General features: G+C 59.4%; 4 protein-coding genes across 13 annotated transcripts in view; 1 reads left to right on the top strand and 3 right to left on the bottom strand.

Moving 5' to 3' along the window:
• Positions 1-97: 97 nt before the first annotated feature.
• On the bottom strand, positions 98-3,223 carry PDIA2 (protein disulfide isomerase family A member 2). Its single transcript, XM_006204223.4, has 11 exons — positions 3,028-3,223; positions 2,225-2,431; positions 2,010-2,143; positions 1,794-1,931; positions 1,595-1,711; positions 1,374-1,499; positions 1,108-1,305; positions 895-1,015; positions 640-821; positions 351-461; positions 98-222 (listed from the first exon to the last, which is right to left on the bottom strand). Exons 1-11 carry the CDS (start codon positions 3,221-3,223, stop codon positions 178-180), a joined length of 1,575 nt encoding a protein of 524 aa, XP_006204285.2. The 3' UTR covers positions 98-177.
• A 150-nt stretch (positions 3,224-3,373) lies between these two features.
• ARHGDIG (Rho GDP dissociation inhibitor gamma) lies at positions 3,374-6,133 on the bottom strand. The gene is made up of 6 exons (XM_072942063.1): positions 5,732-6,133; positions 4,496-4,675; positions 4,338-4,421; positions 4,012-4,088; positions 3,867-3,930; positions 3,374-3,774 (listed from the first exon to the last, which is right to left on the bottom strand). Exons 1-6 carry the CDS (start codon positions 5,802-5,804, stop codon positions 3,575-3,577), a joined length of 678 nt encoding a protein of 225 aa, XP_072798164.1. The 5' UTR covers positions 5,805-6,133; the 3' UTR covers positions 3,374-3,574.
• A 2,021-nt stretch (positions 6,134-8,154) lies between these two features.
• On the top strand, positions 8,155-18,393 carry RGS11 (regulator of G protein signaling 11). 8 transcript variants are annotated; one of them, XM_072942281.1, is made up of 19 exons: positions 8,211-8,290; positions 8,666-8,762; positions 8,838-8,888; positions 9,055-9,161; positions 9,670-9,721; positions 9,818-9,876; positions 10,093-10,169; positions 10,330-10,411; positions 11,448-11,516; positions 11,910-11,986; positions 12,792-12,821; positions 12,923-12,984; positions 13,099-13,212; positions 13,298-13,413; positions 13,528-13,615; positions 13,709-13,847; positions 17,440-17,522; positions 17,601-17,692; positions 17,914-18,393. In XM_072942281.1, the coding sequence occupies exons 8-19, from the start codon at positions 10,372-10,374 to the stop codon at positions 18,210-18,212; spliced, it is 1,209 nt and encodes a 402-aa protein (XP_072798382.1). In that variant the 5' UTR covers positions 8,211-8,290; positions 8,666-8,762; positions 8,838-8,888; positions 9,055-9,161; positions 9,670-9,721; positions 9,818-9,876; positions 10,093-10,169; positions 10,330-10,371; the 3' UTR covers positions 18,213-18,393. The 8 variants fall into 8 exon arrangements, with proteins under 8 accessions (XP_072798378.1, XP_072798376.1, XP_072798375.1 ...); XM_072942277.1 differs by lacking the exon at positions 11,910-11,986 and having other exon boundaries at positions 8,155-8,290; positions 12,798-12,821; XM_072942276.1 differs by lacking the exon at positions 11,910-11,986 and having other exon boundaries at positions 8,156-8,290.
• Positions 18,394-19,640: 1,247 nt separating this feature from the next.
• Positions 19,641-24,214, bottom strand: part of FAM234A (family with sequence similarity 234 member A) — a 28,159-nt gene continuing 23,585 nt past the window's right edge. For all 3 annotated transcript variants that reach the window (XM_015239156.3, XM_006204367.4, XM_072942273.1), the window contains 9 exons: positions 23,876-24,067; positions 22,927-23,057; positions 22,529-22,661; positions 22,213-22,342; positions 21,801-21,941; positions 21,437-21,512; positions 21,136-21,291; positions 20,642-20,744; positions 19,641-20,550 (listed from right to left, as the gene is read on the bottom strand). In XM_015239156.3, the coding sequence (XP_015094642.2) occupies positions 20,339-20,550; positions 20,642-20,744; positions 21,136-21,291; positions 21,437-21,512; positions 21,801-21,941; positions 22,213-22,342; positions 22,529-22,661; positions 22,927-23,057; positions 23,876-24,067 (1,274 nt within the window). In that variant the 3' untranslated portion in view covers positions 19,641-20,338. The remainder of the gene's footprint in view (positions 20,551-20,641; positions 20,745-21,135; positions 21,292-21,436; positions 21,513-21,800; positions 21,942-22,212; positions 22,343-22,528; positions 22,662-22,926; positions 23,058-23,875; positions 24,068-24,214) is intronic.

The raw sequence follows: 24,214 nt of genomic DNA, 5'->3' as shown, positions 1-24,214 counted from the left end.
ACGCCATCCAAGACATAAAGGCCCCAGGAGGCTGAGACTTGGTCAAAACCAAGGGTAAGGAGTCAGCCTTGCTCAGGAACCACACATAGTCCAAGACCAGAGCTCTTTATTCACAGCCCATAGCTTCTGCGGGCACCAGAGAACACAGTGCCCAGGGAACACTGACAGTAGCAGCAGCTATAGCTCGTCCTTGGGCTCCAAGGTAGAATTTTCTGGTGTCTCCTGGAAAGGGTCATAGAGCCCCAGCTGGAGCTGCACCCTCAGCCCAGACCTGCCCTAGTCAGCCCACAGCCACCCGTCTGGAGGACTTGGCTTATCCAGAGGCCTAGAGCCTTGGGAAAGACACCCACCGGGAAGGGGGCAGCAGGCACTTCCTTGGGCTCCTCTGCAGGCAGCTCGCCCCCATTGTCCAGAAACTTGGAGAAGGTCTCCAGGTCCCTCGTGCTTTTGTATTCAATCACCTGAGGAGGAACAGAAGGGTCTGGAGAACACACTCTCCCAGGCCTCAAAGCCCAAGGTCACATCCCACCCAGGCCCTACCCACCCCACCAAGGCCATGCCCTGTCTCCAGCCACTACCTGAAGGACCCGGATGGAGCCCCAGACCAAGAACAGCAGGGTCCCACCTCACCCGCCTCACCTTCCGACCGGGCCCTGCTGGGAAGTACTTGAGGGTGGGGAAGCCTTGCACAGGGAAGGCCTCCAGTTCATTGGCCGTTGCGTCCAGCTCGGCGATGATGATGTCCTCGTGGTCCTTGTACTTCTCGGCCAGGGCCTCCCAGGTCGGGGCCATCTCCTTGCAGTGGGCACACCATGGGGCATCTAGGGCAGGGGGCATCAGCACAGCCTGCAGGGTGCCCCACCATCTCCCCTGCCCACTGCCCTTCACACTCACAGAACTTGACAAACACGTTCTTGGTTTCATCAAAGGCCACCTGCTCGAAATTCTTGCCCACGAGAGTCTTGACTGGCCGTTGGTCCCAGTCAGGGGGCACCTCTTGGCTCAAGTGATAGGGCTGGGGAACCGGGCCAGGTGCTTCACTGAGGGGTCTCTCTCAAGAACTGTTGCTCCCACCCCCACCCGCTGGTGGGCAGCCCAGCAGCAGACCTTGACCTCCCCGCCCAGGACTGCATGACAGAAGGCCGCAACTGAGGTTGCAGTGACTGGACCTCGGTCCACAAGTGCATACTTCTTGGTGGTCTCTATGTTGATGAAGCGCAGGGTGGGGGCCTCCTCAGCCTTGAGGCCAAAGTATTGCAGCACGTGGTCGTTGTCAGCACCCACGTCCACCACCACAAACAGCACCTGCCAACAGGGAGGCCGAGTGGGCGCCCCATCTCCCCACCATCCCGCCCCCAGGGCCCAGCCAGTACCTGCCCTCGGAAGGGGGGAGCAGCCTCCTGGAAGCCTGCCAGCAGCTCCCGGTGGGGAGCCAGCGTCTGGTTGACGAACAGCAGCAGGTGGTTAAGGATCTTGGCCGCAAAGATCTTAGGGGACGTCTGCAGGGCAGGTGGAGCTCGTGGGGCGGCTCCCACGGGCACCTTCCCACTGCCCTGGCCCCCCTCCTCGCACCAGCACCTCCAGCCTGACTCACCTGGCTGTTGAACTCCGTAACCAGATGCATACTGTGCGTAAGGAGGAAGCGGGACAGCTCCCCCTGGTCCAGGCCCAGCTCCTTGTCCACTGGGAAGTCTGCCCGCCCCTCGTCAAACTGGACAACACCAAGTGGGTCAGCAGTAGCCATGGCTCTGACCCCGATCCCCGCCCAGGCCCTGACTCCAGGCCCAACCCACCTTCTTGAAGAGGACCACAGTGTCCTTGGTGAGGCCAAACTTCTGAAAGAGCTGTGGCCGGTCAGTGAGGCCAAAGGTCATGTCCAGGGCATCCTGGGCCAGGGCCAGGAAGACAGCCACATCTTTGTCCTTCAGGTCCTAAGGGGCCAGAGCCTGTGAGGCCAGCAGACATTCCAGGCCCTGCTCCCAGGCTTGGCTCCCATGCCCCCAGCTCACCTGGAAGAAGCCCACCACCACCACGTCCCTGGCATCGATCAGCACCCGGGCACCCTCCTCATCCTCCAGCTGAGTGGCACTGGAGTCCACCCGCCGCCTCAGCCACTCAGCGATACCCTCCGCCTCCAGGGGACCTGCAGAGATTCCCTTCAGCTGGGGCCCAGCCCTGCCCACCCGCCCAACCCACCCCATCTCCCCACACCTGCTCCCCGCACCAGTGTATTCCTCTGGGTGCGTTCGGTTCCCATCTCGGAAGAACTTGAGCGTGGGGTACTCTGTCACAGCAAACTCCTCGGCCAGCTCCGGCTCTGCAGGCACATCCACCTTGGCCAGCCGGGCCTTGGCTGACTCCGCTGCCAGCAGAGCAGCCGCCTTGCTGTACTCAGGGGCCAGTGCCTTGCAGTGCCCACACCACGGGGCATCTGGGGGACAGGACTGTGAATGCCCCTGGCCTCCCTAACCCCAGCTGTCCACCAGGCCAGAGCTGGCAGACCCGGGGGTCAGGTCCAGCAGGGAGCAAGCATGTCCTATCCATACCACCTTTACCAGGGGCCCATCCAAGCCTCAGCCACCCTGAGCCCAAGCACCAAGACCAGCTCTTCACAGCTCTCAGCTCAGGATGTAGCAGCTAGTACTGTCCAGAGAGTGAGGTTAGGAAGAATCCGCCAGCGGCTGCCCTCTGTGGCCGGCTTCCCAGCTGTAAGTGGCTGCCTGTTGAGGCCCACCAGCTAGGAATGGCTCTCCCGAGTGAAAAATTTATAAAAACCCAGAAGAACAGGCAAGCCTGAGTGCTAGCTGGCCCTTTACAGGAAGAGTTGGCAGAAGTATGACCGTAGGTCTCCCCTGTACCTATGCCCCCCACAGTGTGTGGATTGGACCCCCAGGGCTCTGCCCTGGTACCCTCCAATGAAGCCCCAAGGACATAGTGGCACCGGAGCCTCTGTGGCCACTATGGGGGGCAGGACCCCCCAGGGTGGCCCCTGTGGGTCCCCTAGCCCCACTGGCCCTGAGCACTCACAGAACTCCACCAGCAGGGCAGGGTGCTCCTGCAAGGCCAGGCCTAGGGTCCGCTGGCTCAGCACCAAGATCCCATCCTCCTCGAGGACCTCCTCCTCCAGGGGCTCCTCCAAGGGACCCCCAGGCCCTGGTTCCTGGCCCCACAGGCTTGAGGCCCCAAGCAGCAACAGCAGCACCGGCAGAAGCTGACCGTCCATGGCAGTGCCGGGGCCCGCAGGTGGGGGCAGATAAGGGGACTGGGGGCCAAGCAGCTGCTGCCACGTGGCACATAGGACTGGTCGCAGGGAAGATAAGGCAGGAGGTTCCCCCCACCTGGGGGAGGGGAGGCAGACAGGCGACACCGAGGGCACTGAGACAGAGCGACATTTAATAGGACTGTTTAGGGCACAGTGCCAAGCCTGGGGAGGGGGCATCCCGGGATAGGACAGAGGGCTTGGTGGGGCTGGTCACAGGGGGCTGGGGAATGCTCAGGGGTCCCTTGCAGCAACTGACAGAGGCGGGGGAAGCCAGGACTCCAAATGGGAAGTCAGCACCCAGGCAGGGGGCACTCAGTTCTCCCAGTCCTGCCGGATGTGGAGGCCCCATTCCCAGGACAGGTGAGGGGTCCTGTCGTCATCGGTGATGAAGGACGTGACCACGTAGGTGCCCCGCACCAGGGCGCCCCGGGGTGCCTCCTCCACTGGAGTCACGAACTCATACTCCTGGGCGCTCGGGCCGTAACTGCCCACCATGTAGACAGCTTTGTCCACTGAGAGAGGGAGAGGGTGTTAGGGGCTGCCCTCTGCCCCACTGGTCCCCACCCCCAAGTCCCCCCAGGCTGCCCCCCTACACCCCCCTCACCGCGCAGGCCCCGGCGGTAGGTGTGATGCAGACACTTGAGGCCACTGACAATCTCCTTGTTGACCTGAGGGACAGAGGGTGTTAAGGGGAGCCTCTGGGGGCTAGGCCTGTGGCTGGCTGGTGTTCCCCACAACAGCTCCCTCACCTTGAAGGTAATCTTCACTTTGTAATCAACACCCTCCTTCAGGACAAACACCTGGTTTTTCAGCGCAGCCAACTCCCCTGTTAGGGAAAGTGCAGCTAAGTATGAACTCCTGTGATGGCTGAGACCCTACCCCAGGAACCCCCACGGAGTGCTATACCTGTGAGGGCTACAGTCTGGGAACTTGGGATTGAGCACGGGGGTCCTAAGCGGTCCAAAGTGATAAGCCCAAGTCTCTACCCCCAAAATCAGTTTGTACTTTGCAGAAGGGGGTTACCCATGAGGTCCCTGCCTGGGGCTCACGGTGTACCAGGCATCCTGGAAATTACCTGTTAGGTCCATGATGATGGGCCCTGGAGCCTGCTCAGACATCAGTGTAAGCCTGGTCACCTGGACGTTGGGCAGGCTGGGGTCTGAAGAGAAACCAGAAGTCTACAGGGGCACCTGTCCCCACCTGTCCCCTTCCAGGCCCTGGGTGTGTGCATACCCACAACAGGCGGCACAGGCCCCAGCAGCGCCTGCTTGTACTTGACCAGGCTCTCGTCGTCTGGGTCCAGCTGCTGGATCTCCAGGAGACTCTTCCTCCCTGGGGCCCGGTACTCCGGCACAGCCTCATCCAGTGCCTCATCTGGTGGCAGCTGCCCCACCTCCTTGTCGGTCAGGAGGACTGGGGTCGGGAGGGTATGTGAGCAGCTGCTGCCAGCTGACCGTGGCCTTTACTGGAGCCTGCCATCTGGCCAGCTGTACCTCCCACTGCCCAAAAGATCTTAAGAGGAAGCTGGTGAGTGCTCTGGGAAGATGCAGACGCAGCACCCACACCCAACCTCTTCAGGGGACTGAGCCTCCCAAGAGATGGAGCCAGGTGACCCCTGGAGGCACCAGCTGCCTTCTGGTCCAGCCATTCATCCAGGGCCCCTCCCTGACTCTGAGGCCAAAGGTGAAGGAAGGAAGACTCCAAACAGGGGACAGCCCAGAGGAGTAGGGGCCACCACTATAGAGTGATGACCTCCAAGGTCTTTCCTAGAGCAGAGGCCCTGCCTTTCACTACCCTCTAGGGTCCCCAGTGCCCCAAAGCCTCTTCCCATTTTTCTAGCATGCTACTGGATGCCTCTGGATCCCCAGCACCCTGCTTGGGGACTAGGTTCTCTGAATGCCTTCCCACAGTCCTAGGGATTCCTCCCTACAGCGTTCCTGAAGGCTAGGAGTGGTTCTCTCTAAACCCCTCAGCTTATGTTCTGGGGCCACATCCCCAGGTGCCTCCAGGCTCCTAGAGTCCCTTCCCACAGTCCCTGGGTTCAGGGGTCTTTCTGAGCCTTTCCCACAGTCCTAGGAGTTGGTTCCCATGGTGCCTTGGGGCCGGGTCTTTCTAAGTCCCTGCTCACTGTGCTCCAGTCTTTCCAGAGATCCACACCCTTCCTGAAGGAACCCCAGCCCCACCCAAGGGAGAGGGGATCTAGGGGGCAGGTTCCCAAGGGAAGAGGGTCCCCCTGCCACCCTGGCTTCACAAACAGACCCACCCACTCTTGGCTCCTAGCCCCACGAGTGTCTAGTCTGGACGAAGCCCCCCAACCCTGCTAGAGCCCGGCCAGGGGATGGCGCCGCGAGGTCCCCACGAGCGCCCCCAAAGTTTCCGCAGGGGAGAAGCCGGCCCCCGCCCTGGGCTGAGTCCCCGCCCGAGCCCCCCGCCCACGTGGCCACCCTGGCCCCAGCCGGGCCCGCTCACCTCGGGCGCACAGCGCCAGTCGGAGCAGCTCCAGCAGCTGCGCCCCCAGCTCACACGCGTCCAGGCCCAGCATGGTGGCCCGCGGCCCGGCCCCGCCGCCGAGCCGCCGAGGAGCCTCCGCCCGCCCCGCCGCCGCCCGGCTCGGCGCTCAGCCCCGGCGCGACTGCGGTGAGCTCATCCCGGCCGGGAGCGCCCCCCGCGCCCAGCGCCGCGCCCGCGCCGCGCGCCCCCAGCCGCTCCGCGGACCCCGCGCAGCCCCGCAGAGACGCGCGTGTCGCCCGCAAGGCGCCGGCACCCGGTTGTCCCCGCCGCAGGCGCACCCGGCCCCCGCACAGCCGCCGCTGGCACGGACGCACACGGCCGCGGTCACGGTCACAGCCTCCCTGAAACCCGCTCTGACCGTCAGCGCTGCCCCACCCCCACGGCGCCACCGGGAGTCTGGGGAGTCTCCGGGGAAGCCCTCTGGGCGGGGCGGGTGGGGCTGGGGGCGCCTAGTGGAGCAGGTGTGTTCTCCACCCTCCTAGTCCCCAGGCTCTCATTACCTGCAGGCAGTGAAGGCCGCACCTGGGGCCCAGCAGTCCCCCACCCTCCACGACTCCCACCTCGGCTGGAGCTTCTGTCTGGGCAGTGGGTACTCCTGGAGTCTACCCAGCCTTGGGGGACCATAGAGGGTGGGGAAGTGTTTTACGGGTGTCTGCACAGCCTTCTGGCCACGCACCCCAGAGGTTCACAGTCATTAGCACAGAGGGGCCAGTGTCCACATATACAGGGGCCGGGGATCCCCCTCAGCAGTGAGGAGCAATCCGGAGACACACAGCCATTATTCAAGTGTTTACTGGCTGGGCTGCATGAGTGTGGCAGAGGGTGGGGAGTCTTTATATGCTCTGGGGACCCAGACCATTCCGGAGGACCCTGTCCTTGGGGAGAAAAGGACACTGATCCAAAACAGAACAGGGTGGTGGAGTGCTGAGAGGGGAGCACACATGGGCTACTGGTCTCGATGCCTAAACAGACCCTGGGGCAGGTAGATGGGGATCAGTGGAGCAGGGGAAGGGGTGAGCTGGACTTGAGGCTGGGGACAGCTGGGTCAGTGTGGAGGGGGAGGGGGAACACCAGCCAGAATCCTCCTGCTTCCTTACACCTCTTGCCCCCCCATTTCTGAGAACACCCAAGGATCAGATCGGCCCTTGCCCAAAGGAGCCCCTATCTGAGAAGGAGGCCAGCAGGCTGTGGGTAGTAGGGGCACTTGGACTCCCAGGGGCACTATCCCCTTTGGAGCCCCACCTGCCCACAGTCTTTCCAAGGCAAGTCTCCCCAGCGGAAGCCCAGGCCCTTTGCATTCTGCTGCCCCTTCCCTGGGGTTGAGGGAGTTTGTCAGGGAAGCTATTTGTCCCCAAGATGAGGGCAGCTCTGGCCTCTGGTGGCTTTCGGCCTCTCCAGACACCCACCCAGCCAGAGAGGACAGCCAGGCCTGAGGCCAGCCTGATGCCACCCGTGTGGGTGGGGCTGGGTGAGAGGACTTCACTGGACTCTAAGGGAGGATGGTACCCTGGAGGGGTAGGAGCCCCCTCCAGTACCCCTGCCCCACCTCATGCTGGACCTGGCTTTGCCAGCAATGAAAATGGATTCAGATCCTTTATCTGAGGCTCTGGCCAAAGGCCAATTCCAACATCCTGCCCTGCCCCCAGCATCCCGAGAAGGGGTAGGGAAGGAAGGGCAATCTATTTCCAAAAAGCAGAAATAGACCTATTTGCACCACTTAAAAATGGTCCCAACAAACGGCGGTGTGGGTGGCCAGGCTGGGCCCTGAGCCCAGAGGCTACCCACAAATCTTGAGGGGCAAGTGTTGTGATCCCCAACTGCCTGCCCACCCCAGGCCTCTGTGCAGCTAAGGGGAAGTGAGCTGCCTGCCCCAAGCCTGAAGGACCCCCACCCAGCACAACTGTGCAGCCACCCAGTGTCACACCAACCTGGTAGCACCCACACAGGTCATGCTCGGTGTCACAATCTCAGGGACACACTCCTAGGGCAGTGAGACCCCCTCGCCCAGACCCCGCAGCCCCTGCACCGCTGTTCGCCTGCATCCAGGATGTGCGCCCACATAAGGTGGGTATGGCGAAGGGGTTACAGTCGACCCTAAACCGTTGTCCCCTTTCCCAGCCCACCTTCCCCACCGGTCCCCTCCCCTGAGATCCTCCCCTCCTGGAGCCCTCTCCCTGAGTTCTCACCTCATCTCCCCCACCCCCGTCCCAGCTGAGCTCCATTCCCTCACATCCCCCACGCTGTCATGGTAGGTCCAAGCCACTCTCGAAGGCCCCGGCAAGTCCCCACGGGCCAGGCCTTGGTTTCTCGTGACATGAGGGGAGCTTCCTCGGTGTGGCTGATATGGCGCCCACGCGTCCCCAGACCCCGCGGCCGCTGAGGGTTAACTCGCGCGGGGCGGGGCGGCGGCCGGGGCGGAGCGGCGCGGGCAACCCCGCCCCGCCTGCCTCTGCCATGGCTGCCGGCCCCGCGCCCCTCGGCGGGCACCCCCGCGCGCAGAGGCCGCATCTGAGCAAGGTGGGTGCGCGTGGTCCCGCCCGCCGCCCCACCCCCGCCCATTTCCTGGACCTCGAGGCCGGAAGGGGCCGGAGGGCAGTGGATGCGGATGCGCGTGAGTGTGGACGCTACGCGAGCGCGCCAGTGCGGACGCGGGCCTGGGGCGATGGCACTGTATGAGCGGGGCGGGGCAGCGGAGACCCCGGAGCTGGGGTCGCCCCTCGCCTCCGCCCCGCCCTGCACCTCTGCGGTCAGCAGCGGCCTGAAATCCCACCATCAGTGCGCCTTAATCTCCTCCGAGCACACTGATCTGGGGCATCCCGGCCGGTTCCAGGGAATGAGGATCTGGGGGCGGGGGAGGCCGGCCCTGGCAGATCTTCCATTCCCTTCGCCCAGATGGAGCGGGTGGTAGTGAGTATGCAGGACCCCGACCAGGGCGTGAAGATGCGGAGCCAGCGCCTGCTTGTCACCGTCATTCCCCACGCAGTGACTGGTGAGGCCCCGCCGGGGGAGGTGAGGGGGTGCCGCCTTGCCTCGGCCTCCCCCCACCCCAGTCTCTGCTCTGCAGGCAACGATGTCGTGGAGTGGTTGATTCAAAAGTACTGCATCGCAGAGGATGGTAAGGGGTCAGCCAGCTGCACTTCCCGCCCCCACACTTGGCCTTGGGGGTCCCTGTGCTGATGGCCTAGGGCTAGGGCCAAGCCCAGTGAGCTAGGGAGGGGACTCGTCGAGGGGGGCGCACCTGACTTGGTTTCCCCTGTTGAGAATTCACCACTTCTCCCCAGAGGCCCTGCACCTGGGCACACTCCTGGTGCAGCATGGCTACCTATACCCACTGCGAGACCCCCGCCGCCTCCTGCTCCGGCCGGATGAAACACCCTATAGGTTCCAGGTCAGGCTCAACTGGGAGCAGGTGGGACCCTCCCACCAGACAACTCCTTGGTGGGGACTCCTGGAAGGGGCAGCTGGGGCAGGAGCAGGATCCGAGATGTCACCACAGGCCTGGTGGTCCACTGCCCCCTCCCCCAAAGGCCTGGACTAGAAGGGCCTGCACCTCAGTGTGTGTGCTCACTCATGATGGAGCCCCCTTCCTGCCCGGCCTGGCCACACCAGGGAACCAGGCGGGGCCTGCCCTCAGTTCGCACCCCACAGCAGAGGCTGCAGCTACATCCGGGGCCTGGGCAGGGAGCCCAGAGTCAGTGAATCAAGTGGAGCTTTGGTTCAGGTGGAGGGAATGGTGGTGCTCAGATGATCCTCCAGGCCACTAGCACACCTCCCCACCAACCCATCCCCTGCCCTCAGCCAGCCCAGTCTCCCAAGAGAGCTGAGAGGGTAGGGACAACTCCTGGGTGGGAAAGCCCAGAACGTCACAGATACCTTTGTACCTGCACTGCACCCAGACGCCCTATTTCTGGATGAGCACCCTGTGGCCAGCCGCTGAGCTAGACTATGGTGAGTGAGGAGGGGTGGGCTAGCCAGGGACAAACTCCCAGGACTGGTGGCCTCAGGGGTGAGGCTTCAGGTGCACTCTGTGCCCTGTCCTTCCAGCCATCTACCTGGCCAAGAAGAACATCCGAAAGCAGGGGGCCCTGGTTGACCATGAAAAGGTGGGATACCACCACCCCTCCCCTGCCACCCCGGCTGAGTCCAGCCAGAGGAACCCAAGCCCCACTAGTGGAGCACACAGCCCAGGCTCCAGGCTGATTCAGATGCACAAGCACACACACCCTATAGAGGGGGTCTCAGAGGGGAGGTGGGGGGTACACCCCCCAGAGCTGGGTGTAGGCAAGAGTTTCCCACTGGAGACCTTAAACCACCCTCAGGCCCACTATGACCAGTTGCACAGGAAGATCAACCACACATGGGACCTGGTGGTGATGCAGGCGAGAGAGCAGCTGCGGTGAGACCCCACCCTGCTCGGCAGGCCCCTCCCAGCTTTCCAGGCACCACATCCCTGGGGCCAGAAACTTCACACCCTTGCTTGGCTGCCTGCCCAGGCCCTGGCAGGGGGGGGGTGCTCTGATGGATACAGTGTCCCCCCAACTCTGCCTACCCCCTAGGGCAGCTAAGCAGCGCAGGAAGGGGGACAGGCTGGTCATCGCATGCCAGGAGCAGACATACTGGCTGGTGAACAGGCCCCCGGTGAGCCCCTTGTTGGAGGGTGGTTCTTGGACAACAGAGAGGTCCTTGCAGGGTCAGTGTGTCTCCCTCAGGTGTTCACTCAGGACCTGCCTTCTGACCCTGGGGAAGGATGTACCTTTTGAGGTCCTGGCAAAATTTCTTGTTCTTTGGTTCATCAGAACCCAGAGGTCAGGAGTCCAGGCCTAAGCTCCCCCTACCCATAGACAAGGACATACCATTATCTCTCTGGGTCTGAGGAAACAGAATGCGGGCACCTGAAGGCCAGTGCGGGGTGGGGAGTGGGGACTGGGCTTAGCTGTAGCACAAGGGACTGAGGTCACAGGCCAAGAGCTTCTGGGGTGCTGGCCTGAGGTCAAGCCTTCCCCAGATGCGTGGGCCTGGTAGGTGGTTTGAGGTTCCCCTACTGTGTGGGTCTGTGGAGAGACCAGTAGACAGGGACGTGTGCACTGGGTGGGGGAGCAGTCACAGACCATGAATGGAAGCAGAGGGTGAGCGGGGTGCCCATAAAAAAAGTGAGAGGAACCTTCTGCAGGCGGTACCTCACCAATTGTGGGTGTTGTCTCTGGGAAAATGACTGACTCTTCTGCCTGAGGGTCATGCAGGGCACAGGGCTAGGTGGGTGGAGTGGGCCGGGGTCCCTGTGGAGGGGGCCCGGGGCGGGGAGGGAGAAGACCAGGCCAGCAGTTGTGTTTGGGGACATCGTGGCAGGATAGGTGGGTACAGTGAGCAGGTGAGCAATTGGGAGCTGAGAGATGCGCTTGGCTGAGGAGAGGAAGAGTGGGGAGACTTGAGGAAGCAGTGAGGGCTGGAGAGGGATTGGGAAGTGGGCTCGAGGATGGGCAAGTGGCCATGGGGGGATGGGCAGAGAGGAGGAGCGGGAGGCCGAGTTCCTCAGAGCGTGTTTCCACATTGGAGGGGGACATGGGCACAGGGCTTCCGTTTGTGGGGTTAATGGAGGAGAAACACCAGCCCTTGTGAGGGGTCTCAGTGGCCTGCCTGAGCTGTGCCCCCCACTTCATTTCATCTCCCTCTGCAGCCAGGGGTTCCCAGTGTGCTGGAGCAAGGTCCAGAGAGGGGTTCCTGCACTGCCAGACAGGTGCAGATGGTGAGGACCCTGCATGGACACCCCCCAGCCCACTCCCCACCCCTGCACACATGCACCCCTCCATCTCCCACTTCACCTCCCACTGCCCCCACTTCATCCCCCCACAGCCCCCACTTCATCCCTCACTTCAGCTCTGACTGCCCCCACTTCACCCCTCCTGCCCCCTACTGCCCCCTACTCCATCACCCCACTCCACCCACAACTCTACCTACTCCACTCCCCCACCTCCCTCACTACATCCTTCCCGAACTCCCCTCACTCCACCCCTCTCCCACTGCCCCTACTCCACCCCCAAGTGTACTACTTGGGGCTGCCTGTCCATTTGTCCATCCGAACGTCACATGATTCAGTCACTCCAGTTCTCCTGCTTCTCTTCCCCTCACTCTCCCCTAGCCCTGGACCCCACTCCCAGCCCCCTGCTAACTCTCGCCCTCTCTTGCCTCACCTCCCACCTGCTGCCCTGGGTGCAAGTAAGTACAATGGACCCTGTGGGGTAGGGTAGGGGTGGGGGGTCTCCCCCCAGGCCAGGCAGCATCAGGGCCCGAGGGGACTTGGAGAGCGGCAAGCAGGGCCGCGGGCTGTGCCAGAGGGACCTGGGCCCATGAGCCTTCTCCCTCCAGAGGTCCCGGAGATGGAACTGGACCATGACATACGTCCGGACTTTGTAACAGCAGAGCCCCCTGTCACATCCTATGGAACCCAAAATACAGAACAGATTCACCTAGTGCCTTACTGTGAAAATATTTTCCTGACTTTAGAATCGTAGTTCACGATGATAGGTTTATAATTCCCACCGTGAAGTTGGGCAAAAATAGACCAAAAGTTGGTAGTCACAGGTGACCCAAGGGTGCTGTCTGCCTTCCCCTCTGGCTTGCCTGGTGTGGCTGTGCAGGCCCGGAGGCAGCTCCTTCACTGGCCTGAGGAGGAGTCCGGGCTCTGAGCTCTGAACACGATGAGTCACACCTGGGGCACCAGTGCATCCCAACCCCCTCCAAGCAGCATTCCTCAAATATAAGTTGTTTCGAAAAACAGTTTAAATACATTTGAAAATATGAAATAGTGACAGTTGGGGAAACTCAGGGCAACTTTGAGCATCTGAGGGCTCGGTGAGTTCCCCAAAACATCCAGACTCCAGGCCCCAAGAAGCTTCCTGGAAAGTCAGACCCCTCCATTAGAGGCGGGGCAGGGGCTTGAGCCGGTCTCTGCAGCGTGGGGTGGGATGTCAGTCCCCAGAGGGGCCTGCCTTCTAACTGCAGCCCACCCTGACCTTTCCAGACCAAGACGGTGGATTTCTATAAGCGGGAGGTAGGTGGCTGGGGGTGTGTGGGGGCGTTGGGGAGGTGGGGGTTGGGGGGTGGGCTGGTGGCTCCCAGCCCAGGCTCCACCTCACAGGTCTCCTGTTCCAGATTGAGTGCTGTCGGAAGGCACTGGGCAGGACCCGGGTGAAGTCCTCTGTCTGCCTCGAGGCGTGAGTGGGATGGGGGTGGCGGCTGGTGACCACCAGCCCAGAGCCCAGACCCTGCCTCCAGTGCCTCGTCCCCACAGCCCCTACACTGGCCCTGGCACCGTCCCCCACCCCCAGGTACCTGAAGTTCAGCAGCCAGCGTGGGCCACACGACCCCCTCCTGTCAGGGTGCCTGCCCAGCAACCCCTGGGTCACCGACAATGACACCTATTGGGCCATGAATGCACCCAGGTGAGCCGGGGCAGGCCGGGAGCTTGCAGGTGTGCAGCCGCCCCCCAAATTCCTTGTGCTACTGACTCTGCTGCCGTCCCTGCAGCGTGGCTGTGCCCACAAAGCTCCGGGTGGAGCAGTGGGCCTTCAGCTTCCGGGAGCTCTTGGAGGACCCCGTGGGACGGGCACATTTCATGGACTTTCTCCAGACAGAGTTCAGTGGTGAGAAGCCCCCCTCCCCCGCTCCTGGCCCCCATCAAAGAGGCTGCTGCCTGGGCACCCCTCCTGAGTTTCCACCAGCCCTGGGTGTGCCTGATCTGATGCCCGGATCCCTAGCCGAGAACCTCAGCTTCTGGGAGGCCTGTGAGGAGCTGCGCCACGGAGGGCAGGCCCAGGTCCCCGCCCTGGTAGACGCCGTGTACCAGTGAGTGCTGAGGGCTGGGTGCCAGCTGGCAGGCGGGGTGGGGGGCAGGCCTGAAGAGCATAGACCCACCCAGGGTCCCCTTCCCCAAGCCAGGCAGTTCCTGGCCCCTGGCGCTGCCCGCTGGGTCAACATTGACAGCCGGACGATGGAGCGAACTCTGGAGGGTCTGGGTCGGCCCCACCGCCACGTGCTGGACGACGCCCAGCTGCACATCTATATGCTGATGAAGAAGGTTGGGTCCCCATCACCCCCTCGAGCTGGGGTCAGGTGGCACTCATGCCCCTCAGGCTCTGAAGGGGTAAAGGGCTTGTCCAGCTATGATTGTAAAAAGTGTTCTTGTGGAAAAGTTCAGACATGAACACAGGTAGTATAACACGAATCCCCACGTACCTACGGGCTGCCTTCAAAAACGGTCAACTCAGGGCCTGTCCAGACTCATGGTCCATCCTGCCCATGGCCCCTCCTGGGGACATTAATGCCATCGCAAGAGGTCCCTCCATGGACCTCCTGGACCACCTCTTCTCTTCAGCGTGGCCACAGAGGCCAGCATCACACCTGAAACACAAACAGTATTTACTCAACCTTCTAGTAGCCAGTCAGGGTCCAGCCTTGCCCACCTGACCCTGAGTTAGTTTCCTGCTATTGCTGTAAGCAACACAGCAGACCTGGTAGCTTCAAGCAACACAAATTTCTTCTCTCATGGTTGTGGTCAGAAGGCTAACAGGGGTCTCATGGAGGTAAGACCAGGGTGACAGCAGGGATGGTTCCTTCTGGAGGCTCTAGGGGAGAGAATCCGTTCCCTGCTTTTTGCATCTTCTAGAGGCACCTTGTTCTTTGATCAGATTTGTCCTCAGTTTTGTTGTTGTTTGGTTTTGTCAAGAATATTTACTTCTGAGGCGGTGCTTGGTGTGTTCTCTGCTCAGGAAATCAGCCTTGGCAGTCTTGCCTGGATTCATGATCTCATTAAGGTTTGGGATGTTTTAACCCATCACCGCCTGTTTGTTTAGGCTGCCTCCCCTCTTTGCTAGCCCAGTGGTACCATCATATAGGAAAGGCAGAATCAAGGATTGATTTCTTCTTTAATTACCACTTTACAAAATAAGGAGTTGGACCCTAGCATCTGCCCAGGGTGGTCGGTGAAGTTGGGATGTTTTTAATACTATCATAAACTCACATTTTCACCATATTTGATGGGTTTGAATCCCTTTCAGTTGTTACTACAGGATGTCCAGAAGTCCCCATATCAGGCTGGTTGTTTCTGAGTCCTGTGACGTGTCCCCGAAATCCCTGTGCTTCCTTGCTTTCTAAAGGGCTATCCTGCCCCAGACCTGGAGTCAGCCATTTCCGCGGCAAACTTGGTCCTGCGTCAGGGATGGGGTTCAAAAGTCTTGACCTGCACACCAGACCTGTTCATTATGCTGAGGCTAGTCATGGTTTCAGGCCTTTGAGTGGACAGAATCAAGAAATACATTGTTGTTGTTGTTTTAATTGAAGTATAGTCAGTTTACAATGTTGTATCAAGTTTCTGGTGTACAGCAAAATGCTTCAGTCATACATGAACATATGTGTATTCATTTGCATATTCTTTTTCACCATAGGTTACTACAAGATTTTGAATATAGTTCCCTGTGCTATACAATATGAATTTATTGTTTATCTATTTTGTAAATATTAGTTAGTATCTGCAAATCTCAAACTCCCAATTTATCCCTTCCCACCCTCTTCCCCACTGGTAACCATAAATTTGTTTTCTATGTCTGTGAGTCTGTCTCTGTTTTGTAAATAAGTTTGTCTTTTTTCTTTAGATTTCACATATAAGTGTTATCATATGGTATTTTTCTTTCTCTTTCTGGCTTACTTCACTTAGAATGACAATCTCCAGGTCCATCCATGTTGCTGCAAATGGCAATTATTTTTATGGCTGAGTAGTATTCCACTGTATATATATGTAACACATTTTCTTTATCCAGTCATCTGTCGATGGACATTTAGGTTGTTTCCATGTCTTGGCTATTGTATATAGTGCTGCTATGAACATTGGGGCGCATATATCTTTTTAAACTAAGGTTCCCTCTAGATATATGCCCAGGAGTGGGATTACTGGATCATATGGTAAGTCTATTTTTAGTCTTTTGAGGAATCTCCATACTGTTTTCCATAATGGCTGCACCAAACTACATTCCCACTAACAGTGTAGGAGGGTTCTCTTTTCTCCACACCCTCTCCAGCATTTATCATTCGTGGGCTTTTTAATGATGCCCATTCTGACTGATGTGAAGTGATACCCCATTGTACTTTTGATTTGCATTTCTCTGATAGCGAGCGATATTGAGCATTTTTTCATGTGCCTATTGGCCATTTGTATGTCTTCATTGGAGAATTGCTTGTTTAGGTATTCTGCCCATTTTTGGACTGGGTTTGTTTTTTTCTTATTAAATTGTATGCGCTATTTATATATTCTGGAAATTAAGCCCTTGTCAGTCTCGTCTTTTGCAAATATTTTCTCTCATTCTGTAGGTTGTCTTTTTGTTTTGCTTATAGTTTCCTTTGCTCTGCAAAATCTTATAAGTTTAATTAGGTCCCATTTGTTTATTTTTGCTTTTATTTCTATTGCCTGGGTAGATTGCCCTAGAAGAACATTGCTAAGATTTATGTCAGATAGTGTTTTGCCTATGTTTTCTTCTAAGAGGTTCATGGTATCTTGTCTGATGTTTAAGTCTCTAAGCCATTCTGAGTTTAGTTTTGTGTATGGAGTGAGGGAGTATGCTAACTTCATTGATTTACATGCAGCTGTCCAATTAACCCAACATCATTTGCTGAAGAGACTGTCTTTACTCCATTGTATATTCTTGCCTCCTTTGTCAAAGATTAGTTGACCAAAAGTTTGTGAGTTTATTTCTAGGCTGTACATGTTTTTTTTTATAACAACTTTATTGTGGTATGGTTCTTGTACAGTAAGAAAACATGTGTTTTAAATAAAACACACCAGGAGTTCATACTGATACTTGTAATTCAGATTCAGGATTACAGAGTCTCCTTAACCTCTTTGACCTCGTGTCTCTCTCCCACTCCCCTACTGAAAATCTGGGTTTTCAACAATGCTGACACTACTCATATGCCTTTTCTCAAGATTTACTCAGTAGCTCAGCTGAACAGCACATTAAAGTTCACAATTCAGTTGCTGAAAATCGATTACTTTTTTCTTTTTCTGGTCTTTTATCCATATCCCTCTGAACGCCCTCGGACACCCCGTCACGTGGTTGGGGTGGTGTCACCCATTGGTCGCCCAGCTTCACTTTCCGTGTTGAGGATTCCTTATTTATTTCATAATTAGGTAAAATATCTATACAATTTCAAAATCCGGTCTACAAAGCAAAGTACATTCGACTAAATCTAGCTGGTATCCCTGCCCCTCCAGCTGAAGTTAACAATTTTAAGTGAATGTTTATTGTTCTTTTTATAATACAAGCAGTTGGGCTTATAGACTCCTGTCCCTCTTTACTGAGTCTTGTGCTGCTGTTTTTGTTCCTCCCCGCGCCCTTGCCCTCACTCCACGGGGGACGTGGAGAACCAGGGACGCCTGTTTCCTGTTGCGGCTCCGGGATCCCCCAGCTGGAGGGACCCTAGTTTGCTCCTCTGCACTTGGGCACCAGGCTCTTGCCTGGATTGGGGCTGGGTCTCCCTGAGTCTGACTTGGCCTGGGCAGGTATCAGGGGGCTGCTCTGGCCCCATCCACCAGGGGCTCTGGGCCTAGAGGAGGCCCCTGCAGTGCTGACTGAGACCAGGAGGTAGAAGGGGTCAGGGCTGGATGTCATCTCTTGCAGGACTCGTACCCGAGGTTCCTGAAGTCGGACCTGTACAAAGACCTGCTGGCGGAGGCTGTGGTCCCCCTGGAGATGAAGCGCCGGTGAGCTAGGCGGTGTCCCCGGGCAGGCGGGCAGGACGCAGGCGGCTGTCCCGTGCTCAGGCCCCTTCTCGCCCACAGGGTGTTCCCATTCATGTGGAAGCCGCGGCATTCCAGCCCCAGCCTTGCTCTCCTTCCCACCTCCACCTCTGGGGAGCCTGAGGCTGCTGCCGGTAGCCCTGGGGATGGTGATGGGGAGACCTAGGTGGGCCTGAGTGGGAGGAGGTGGCCATCATGCCCTTGTCACCCTCCTCTTGCCCAGGGTCCTGACAGCTACTGAGACCCCCAGCACGGGGTCCCCTCTTGCCCAGAGGGCCCAGCCTTGTGGGGAGGGAGTGGGGGAGGACGCCATCTCCAGGGATCCTCGTTTTCCCTTGTCACACCCTCCTTCCAGAAGGGTCTAGTCAACAGGCTGATCCCCACAAGGCAGGGGGGCCCTGGACTGAGTTGGCAGAGGCCTGGCATTCCTCGCTGGCACCCAGCCCCACCTTTGGAACCGACACTCAGAGTAAGAGGCACAGTCTGGTGGTCACCAGCAGGGGGCATGGAGGTGCAGGGGGATGTGCCACTCCCACCAGGCCGCACCAGCCTTCCTCTTCCGTGGTCTCCCAGAGGCCGCAGCTTTGCCACCCTGTTGGACAGAAATGGTTCCAGCCCTGTCACCCCTCCACCAACCAGTTCTGGTTCAAGTAGGGGCAGTAGAGCCTTTTGGGGAAAGATGCCAGTGGTCCTTGCTCAGAAGGCCCCCTCCCCGAGACTGTGGGTGATACTCACGTGAAAGCTCCTTTGGAGGTGCAGCCAGACACCCCTCCCTCAGGGCTGGTCACACCCTCCCGCTCCTGGCACAGAAATAAAAGACCCTCGGATTCTCTGAGCCTGACTGGCTGTGGTCCAAATCATGGTGGGTGTGTGTGTACCTGTGGGGGGTGTGTGTGTGTGTGTGTGTGTGTGTGTGTGTGTGTGTGTGTGTGTGTGTGTGTGTGTGTGTGTGTGTGTGTGTGTGTGTGGTTGGTGGGTGTACATGTATGGCGTGTGCACATGGCGTGTAAAGCATGGTGTGTGGGTGAGGCATGCACCAGTGAGGGAGGTGGTGAAGGACAATGGGGAGTTCATGTGTCAAAGGCAGTGGTGGAAAGTCTGGTGGGTGGGGGCCACAGCCCTCAGGCTGCAGACTTGGGTTTTGGGTTTTGGGGGAGACAGCAGGGGACACTGTCCATGCTCTGGTGGCACAAGGAGGAAATAAGCACACTGAGTCCAGGGAGCTGTCCTGGTGTTGAACCCAGCGTCTCCTGGGCCAGCTGTGCCCTAAGGTGTCAGAGGTACAGAGAACACAGCAACCAGAACCCCCAAGGCCCCCAGAGTGACTGTGGGCACAGCTGCTTTATCTACAAATCCAGGGTGCACCAGTGAGGGTGTCTCCCAGGCCCAGACCTTTAACTCCTGCTCATCATCCCAGGACCTGCAGGCTGGTCCCTGCCCAGAGCTGGCTCCTGCGTCCAATGCTGTGGGCTGGGAGGGACTCTGGAAGGCCGTGGGGCACTGCTCAAGCCCTCAGGTTATTTTAATTTCAGGGACTCTACCCTGCAGTTCTGTCATCCAAGGCCACGTGGGCTGGCTGGCCTCTCAGAGGAACAAAAGGGACCCACTCTTGGGGAGAAGGGCACCCAGCCCTTCAACCTCAGGTTGAAACTCGCTGCCTCCCAGGCCTTTACATGGAGAAATGAACTTGGTTCTGGAAGCAGGTTTGGCATATATTAAATGCCCACAGGAGATTCCTGCAAGATTCTCCACAATGGCCCTCATCACTCTGCTACCCAAACCTGGGTCTCACTAAAGTCCCCTGCCTGGGCTTTAGTGGCTGCCAGAGCTCAGCCCTTAAAGGATGCAGGGGTGCTGGAGGGACCCCCTGCCTGTCCCAGGTGGGAGCACGCCCACATCCATAAGCTGAGTCCCTTGCTTGCTGGAGGTAAGCAGGGCGGGGTCCTCAAGCCTGAGATGCACCTGGACGCCAAATGGGACACCTCTGTCTCTGATCAGGCAGGTGTAGGTAGGGGGCTCACCTCCCCTGCAGCCTTTCCCACTGATCCAGCAAACAGACACAGCACATACAGGGGCTTTCCAGACAGTGCAAAACCAGTGTTTATTCTGATTTCTTTCCGAGGCACCCAGGGTCCTCAGACTGCTTTTTCTGTCTGGGCCCGGCTGAGCCACACAGAGCACCAGGCAGGTCTGGAGTGAACAAGGCACAGAGGTGAGTCTTTTATCAAGTGACACCAGCTGCAGGGGCTTCCAAGCACCAGGAAGGGGGAGGGGGGGCGCTGGCCACACCCCAAGGGACAGACAGCTCCAGTGTATCCAGGGGGTGCACAGGACACGCACAGCTCCACACAGCCCCACCCACCACATCCTCCTAGGCCCCAGGCTGAGGGCTGGAACTTGGGGTCCACAACCCTCTGAGCTCATGACCCCACAGAGATGGTGCAGAGAAGGGGAGGGGACTTTTCTGCAGATGGGGCCTGGGCTGTTCCCATGGCTGTGGCTCTCTGGCCAGGTGTGGAGGAGGAAGGGTGAGCTGCTCCAGGCATGGGCTCTGCCTAGAGAGACCACAGGGAAGGCAGTGGGCCTTGTGTGTGACCCCAGTGGGGGAGAAGAGTGAGGACTGAGCGTGCTGGCGGGAGAGGCCCAGATGTGTCCCTGGGGTGATGAGGATCCCGTGGGGCGTGTCGCCAGGTCAGAAGTCAGCGTGCAGACAAGCGAGGGAGGGCCGACTTCCCTGGACGTTTAATTTCAGGAGCTGGAGCTTCTCCTCCACTGCACATCTAGGTCTCGCTCCGATACCGCAGGCGGGAGAACCGGTCCCTGATGGCCTGGTCACTGTCGGGCCCACCCCTGGCCAGGTGGACCACCCTACTGCTTGGTACGAGGTCCCGCACCTTGTGTTTGGTCATGGAGACCAGGCCAGGTGCATCTGGGCTGGTGGGGCCCGTCAGGAGGATGCAGGCAGCGTGGCGGCTTGGCTCCAGCAGAACCACTGTGGGAACATAAATGTCAGGTCCCAGGACTGGCCAGGGCAGACTGCCTGTGGCGGGTGGAGCCCAGGCCCACCCTGAGGCCCCACTCACCCTGGAAGGCGACGATGTTGGCGGAGATGTTGGTCAGCTCCAGCAGCACGCCGGGCAGTGTGGGGTGGAACATGTACAGGTGGTGCGGGGCAGCCCCTGGCTCCTGGGGAGACAGCAGCAACAGGCGTAAGGCTGACCAGGCTGAGAAACCACGTGTCCCTGGCTTGTGGTGGGAGGTGGGGTGCTGTGCTTAGTCCTGAGGGGCACTCCTGCCAATCACCATGCCTGAAGCTGTGTCCACCCAGGTCCCCACCTGGGGTCCCACAACCCTGCACCTACTGTCCGCCCATCCACACTCCACCTGACCCTGACCCTTCTCAGTGTTGTCCAGCTGGAACCCTGTGCCCCACCACTTCTGCCCAGGTTGCCCTGGCATCCCCTGCAGCCCAGGCCCCCTTCTGTTGGCTCAGACTACCTTGTCCTGCCCACTCTCCACGGAGTCTGCTACCTGAGCTTGCCCACCCCAGCCCGAGCACGGCACCTCCCACCGGTACCGTGTGGTTGGCATCCTCCAGCTCCTGGAGGCCCCAGAAGAAGAAGGCGGAACGGTGGTCTGCGGTCGGCAGGCTGGCAGCCGGTGGGTCCCCATGGAGGCCCGGGAGGGCCTGGCTCCACAGGACGGCCCCGGAGCCCAGGTCCAGGAGCAGGATCTGGGGAGGGAGAGCCATGAAGGGGGGTCACGTCCCTGAAGGTGACTCACCCAGGCCTCTCGCCAGGCCACAGCCCTGCCTGCCACGTAGACCCACTTTCCTCAGCTATAAGCAAAGGTGAGGCTCAGGAGAGAATGCCGCCAACCTGTCTGTCAGCGCCAGTCCCGTTCTCGATGACCAGGGCTGGTGTGTCGGGTTTGTAGTGGCCGAGGATGGGTTTTCTGGAAGGAGAGCGGACAGTGGACTCACACCACAAAGGAACTCTGTCAGGAGACACTGGGACAGGGACCCCACTGTCTTTTCCTTGCCACACCTGGACAGGGCTGGGGTGGCCCAGCCACACCAGGGTGCTGGGTGGGAAGCTGACGCTGGGGGGCGAGGGGTCTCATCACCTCCCCTCCACCTTTATCCCATGCAAAGTGGCCCCAGGTGACAGGCCAGAGGCCTCTGCAGAAGCACACAAGCCTCATCCCCAGAGTTGCCCAGCTACCTGGAGTAGAACCCCATACCTCAGGACCCAGGCCGGGCTGAAGGTCCACCTAGGTGTCAAATCCTGCCCATCCAGCAGCATGCAGGCCTCTGAACTCACAAGAAGCAGGTCCTTGCTTGCTTTCCCTGGCACGTGCATCAGGTAGCGGACGGCTCCAGAGCTACACAGGCAAGGAAGGATGGGACTCAGACTGGGGGTGGGAGGTGGGACCCTCCCAACACCGCCTCTGGGCTCAGCCCCCCGTTTCTTCTCTCATGTGAGACTTTAAAACAAGACCCTCACCAGAGGCAGGGACCAGTGAACCCAGGGGGGGACCTGTCTTCTCCCTGGTCTTCATCTGGTTTCTGCTGGCTGGTTTCCCGAGCCTGAGCCCAGGATGGCCTCACGACACCCAACACAAGGCCCTGGGCCCACGTGGGGACCCCACCCACCTGTGCGGATGCAGCCTGTGGGAGGTGGCGTTGAGCATGTCCTCCCAGAAGGGGTCCCTCCTGAGTGCGCTGGCCCTCCCAGTCACCTTCTCATAGAGGCCCTTCACCGAGCAGCCACAGAGTGAGTTTGCTATCAACACACGGAAGAACTCAAGTCACTGCAGGTGCCCAGCAACTCTGTCCCCAAGACACGAGCCTGGAACAACAGCAGGAGCCCACAGCCCTCACAACCTGTATCCTCTCAGGGTCTGGAGCTGATCTGAGATCAGCAGGGCCCACGAGGGAGGCGGTCCTGGGAGCAGCAGACAACACGTACCGCAGGGGAGAAGGACGTAGTGAGCGCCCACCCTGGTGACGTGGAGGACGGAGCCGCTGGCACCATCCACACCCAGGCTGCCTGGGTGGCCGACCTGCTGCCCGGTGCTGCCTGAATAGATGTAGCCACTAACCTGCAGCACAAAGAGAAGGGGGTCAAGTTTCTCCCGGTACGAGGAAAGACTGCTTTGATTTAAGCATGTCTGATGTCTGTGCTCAGCCACCTGGGAGACATGGGGTGGCCCTCAAGGTCCTCAGAGCTGCATCTGGAAGTGCCCGACAGGACAGAGCCACCCCAGCGTGCTGGGTTGGCAGGCGCCCGAGCACCCAGGTCAAGGCCCCTGACAGGTGGTCAGACCCTAATTCCACCAGGGGAGTGAACGGTAGAGGAGGCCGTACCTGCCTCTCTTCCCGGGTGAGGACCAGCAGGTCTGGGGCCCCGTCGGCATCAATGTCGGGCACCTGCAGCAGAGGACTCAGGACGGACACATTCCCTCCAAAGTGGCTGGGATGGTTCCACAGGGTTTCCCCTATAACCAAGCACAGGGCAACCGAGTGTCAGCTCCAACCCTTTCCACGACAGCCTCACACTCAAGTGTGTCATGTGCGCTGGTGCTGCAATACAAACACGTGTGTGAAGACAGGCTGGAGCCCACAGCCACACGTCGGCAGCATCACGTCTGGGGCCTGCACAGCACCCCCTTTCTTGTTGTGTATTTTCCAGTGTTTGGCACTAAAATGTCTTGGGACCAAAGTGGATCCTCCCCCATGGATGGACCAGGCCTAGCCTCGCCACCGCCCACCAGTGTCACAGGTGGACCCTCTGCCCCACACACAGGAGGAGAATGAAGGTGGCTGGACTCAGGGACTGCAGATTCTGATGTGACCACGTCTTACCCAGATACAACCTGGTCCACACCCGCTTTTAGACTGACTCTTCCTAAAATATTTCCAGCTTGCTCTTTCTTTTCCTCCATATCCTTAAAATCACAACTTACAAGGGAAAAATCCAGCATCAAGGCACAGAATTCCTTAGGGCCTTGGAAAAGCGTGAGGGCCTGTCAGGTTAAGGCCCAAAGCCGCACGGCCTCAGGGCTGGAGCACAACCGGCCCAGACCCCCTCCCACAGGAGGTGCCTCCACCACCCCTCCTCACCGCTCCCACCGTGTAAGACTGAAACTGGAGGTGACGGTGGCCTATGTGCCATGTGGGACTCCTCGTGGGGTGTTCCTCCCTGCCCGCCTCAGCCTTCCTTCCTCTCCAGCTGCACCATTGGAGAGCCTGGCTGAGCCTCCCCGGAGCCTCCTGTGTGTGGAGGCCCAGGGTGGCTACAGGGAGGACAGTCTACCTGTGAACAAGTCCACCGCGAGGAAAGAGCCCAGTCTGCCGAGCAGGACGCAGGCAGAAGACGCCCCGCTGTCCCTGGGCTGGGGGATGGCGCACTCCACGAGGGCTCTGTCCTGGGCTGCGGGCCTCTCCCACAGTATGGTGCCGTTGGCCCCCGAAACAGCGGCCACAAAGGTGCAGGGGGAGGAAAAGCCTGGAGGGAGAGACCTGGCTCTGTGGGGCTGTGCGTGCAGCCCTGCCACCCGGGCTGGAACCCTTCATCCCGGGGGTCCTAGTGCTGACCCCGCAGGGTTAGCAACCACACAGGGAAGCAGGGCGCGGGGACCACAGCCTGCCTCCT

This window comes from Vicugna pacos, chromosome 18, assembly GCF_048564905.1.
Source record: "Vicugna pacos chromosome 18, VicPac4, whole genome shotgun sequence".
Taxonomy (NCBI): Eukaryota; Metazoa; Chordata; class Mammalia; order Artiodactyla; family Camelidae; genus Vicugna; species Vicugna pacos.
The sequence above is the reverse complement of the archived record's forward strand: the minus strand, read 5'-3'. Positions and strand labels throughout refer to the sequence as shown.

Excerpts from the sequence above, each read along its gene's own strand:
- PDIA2 (XM_006204223.4), bottom strand. The coding sequence starts at position 3,223 with ATGGACGGTCAGCTTCTGCCGGTGCTGCTGTTGCTGCTTGGGGCCTCA. Across the intron at positions 2,432-3,027 it reads TGCCCTGCTGGTGGAGTTCT|ATGCCCCGTGGTGTGGGCAC; the intron begins GTGAGTGCTCAG and ends CCTGTCCCCCAG. Across the intron at positions 822-894 it reads GAACGTGTTTGTCAAGTTCT|ATGCCCCATGGTGTGCCCAC; the intron begins GTGAGTGTGAAG and ends CCCCTGCCCTAG.
- ARHGDIG (XM_072942063.1), bottom strand. The coding sequence starts at position 5,804 with ATGCTGGGCCTGGACGCGTGTGAGCTGGGGGCGCAGCTGCTGGAGCTG. Across the intron at positions 4,422-4,495 it reads GCCTGTGCCGCCTGTTGTGG|ACCCCAGCCTGCCCAACGTC; the intron begins GTATGCACACAC and ends GTTTCTCTTCAG. Across the intron at positions 3,775-3,866 it reads CTACCGCCGGGGCCTGCGCG|TGGACAAAGCTGTCTACATG; the intron begins GTGAGGGGGGTG and ends TCCCTCTCTCAG.
- RGS11 (XM_072942274.1), top strand. The coding sequence starts at position 8,228 with ATGGCTGCCGGCCCCGCGCCCCTCGGCGGGCACCCCCGCGCGCAGAGG. Across the intron at positions 12,822-12,922 it reads TGGATTTCTATAAGCGGGAG|ATTGAGTGCTGTCGGAAGGC; the intron begins GTAGGTGGCTGG and ends CTCCTGTTCCAG. Across the intron at positions 17,693-17,913 it reads GGAGCCTGAGGCTGCTGCCG|AAGGGTCTAGTCAACAGGCT; the intron begins GTAGCCCTGGGG and ends CCCTCCTTCCAG.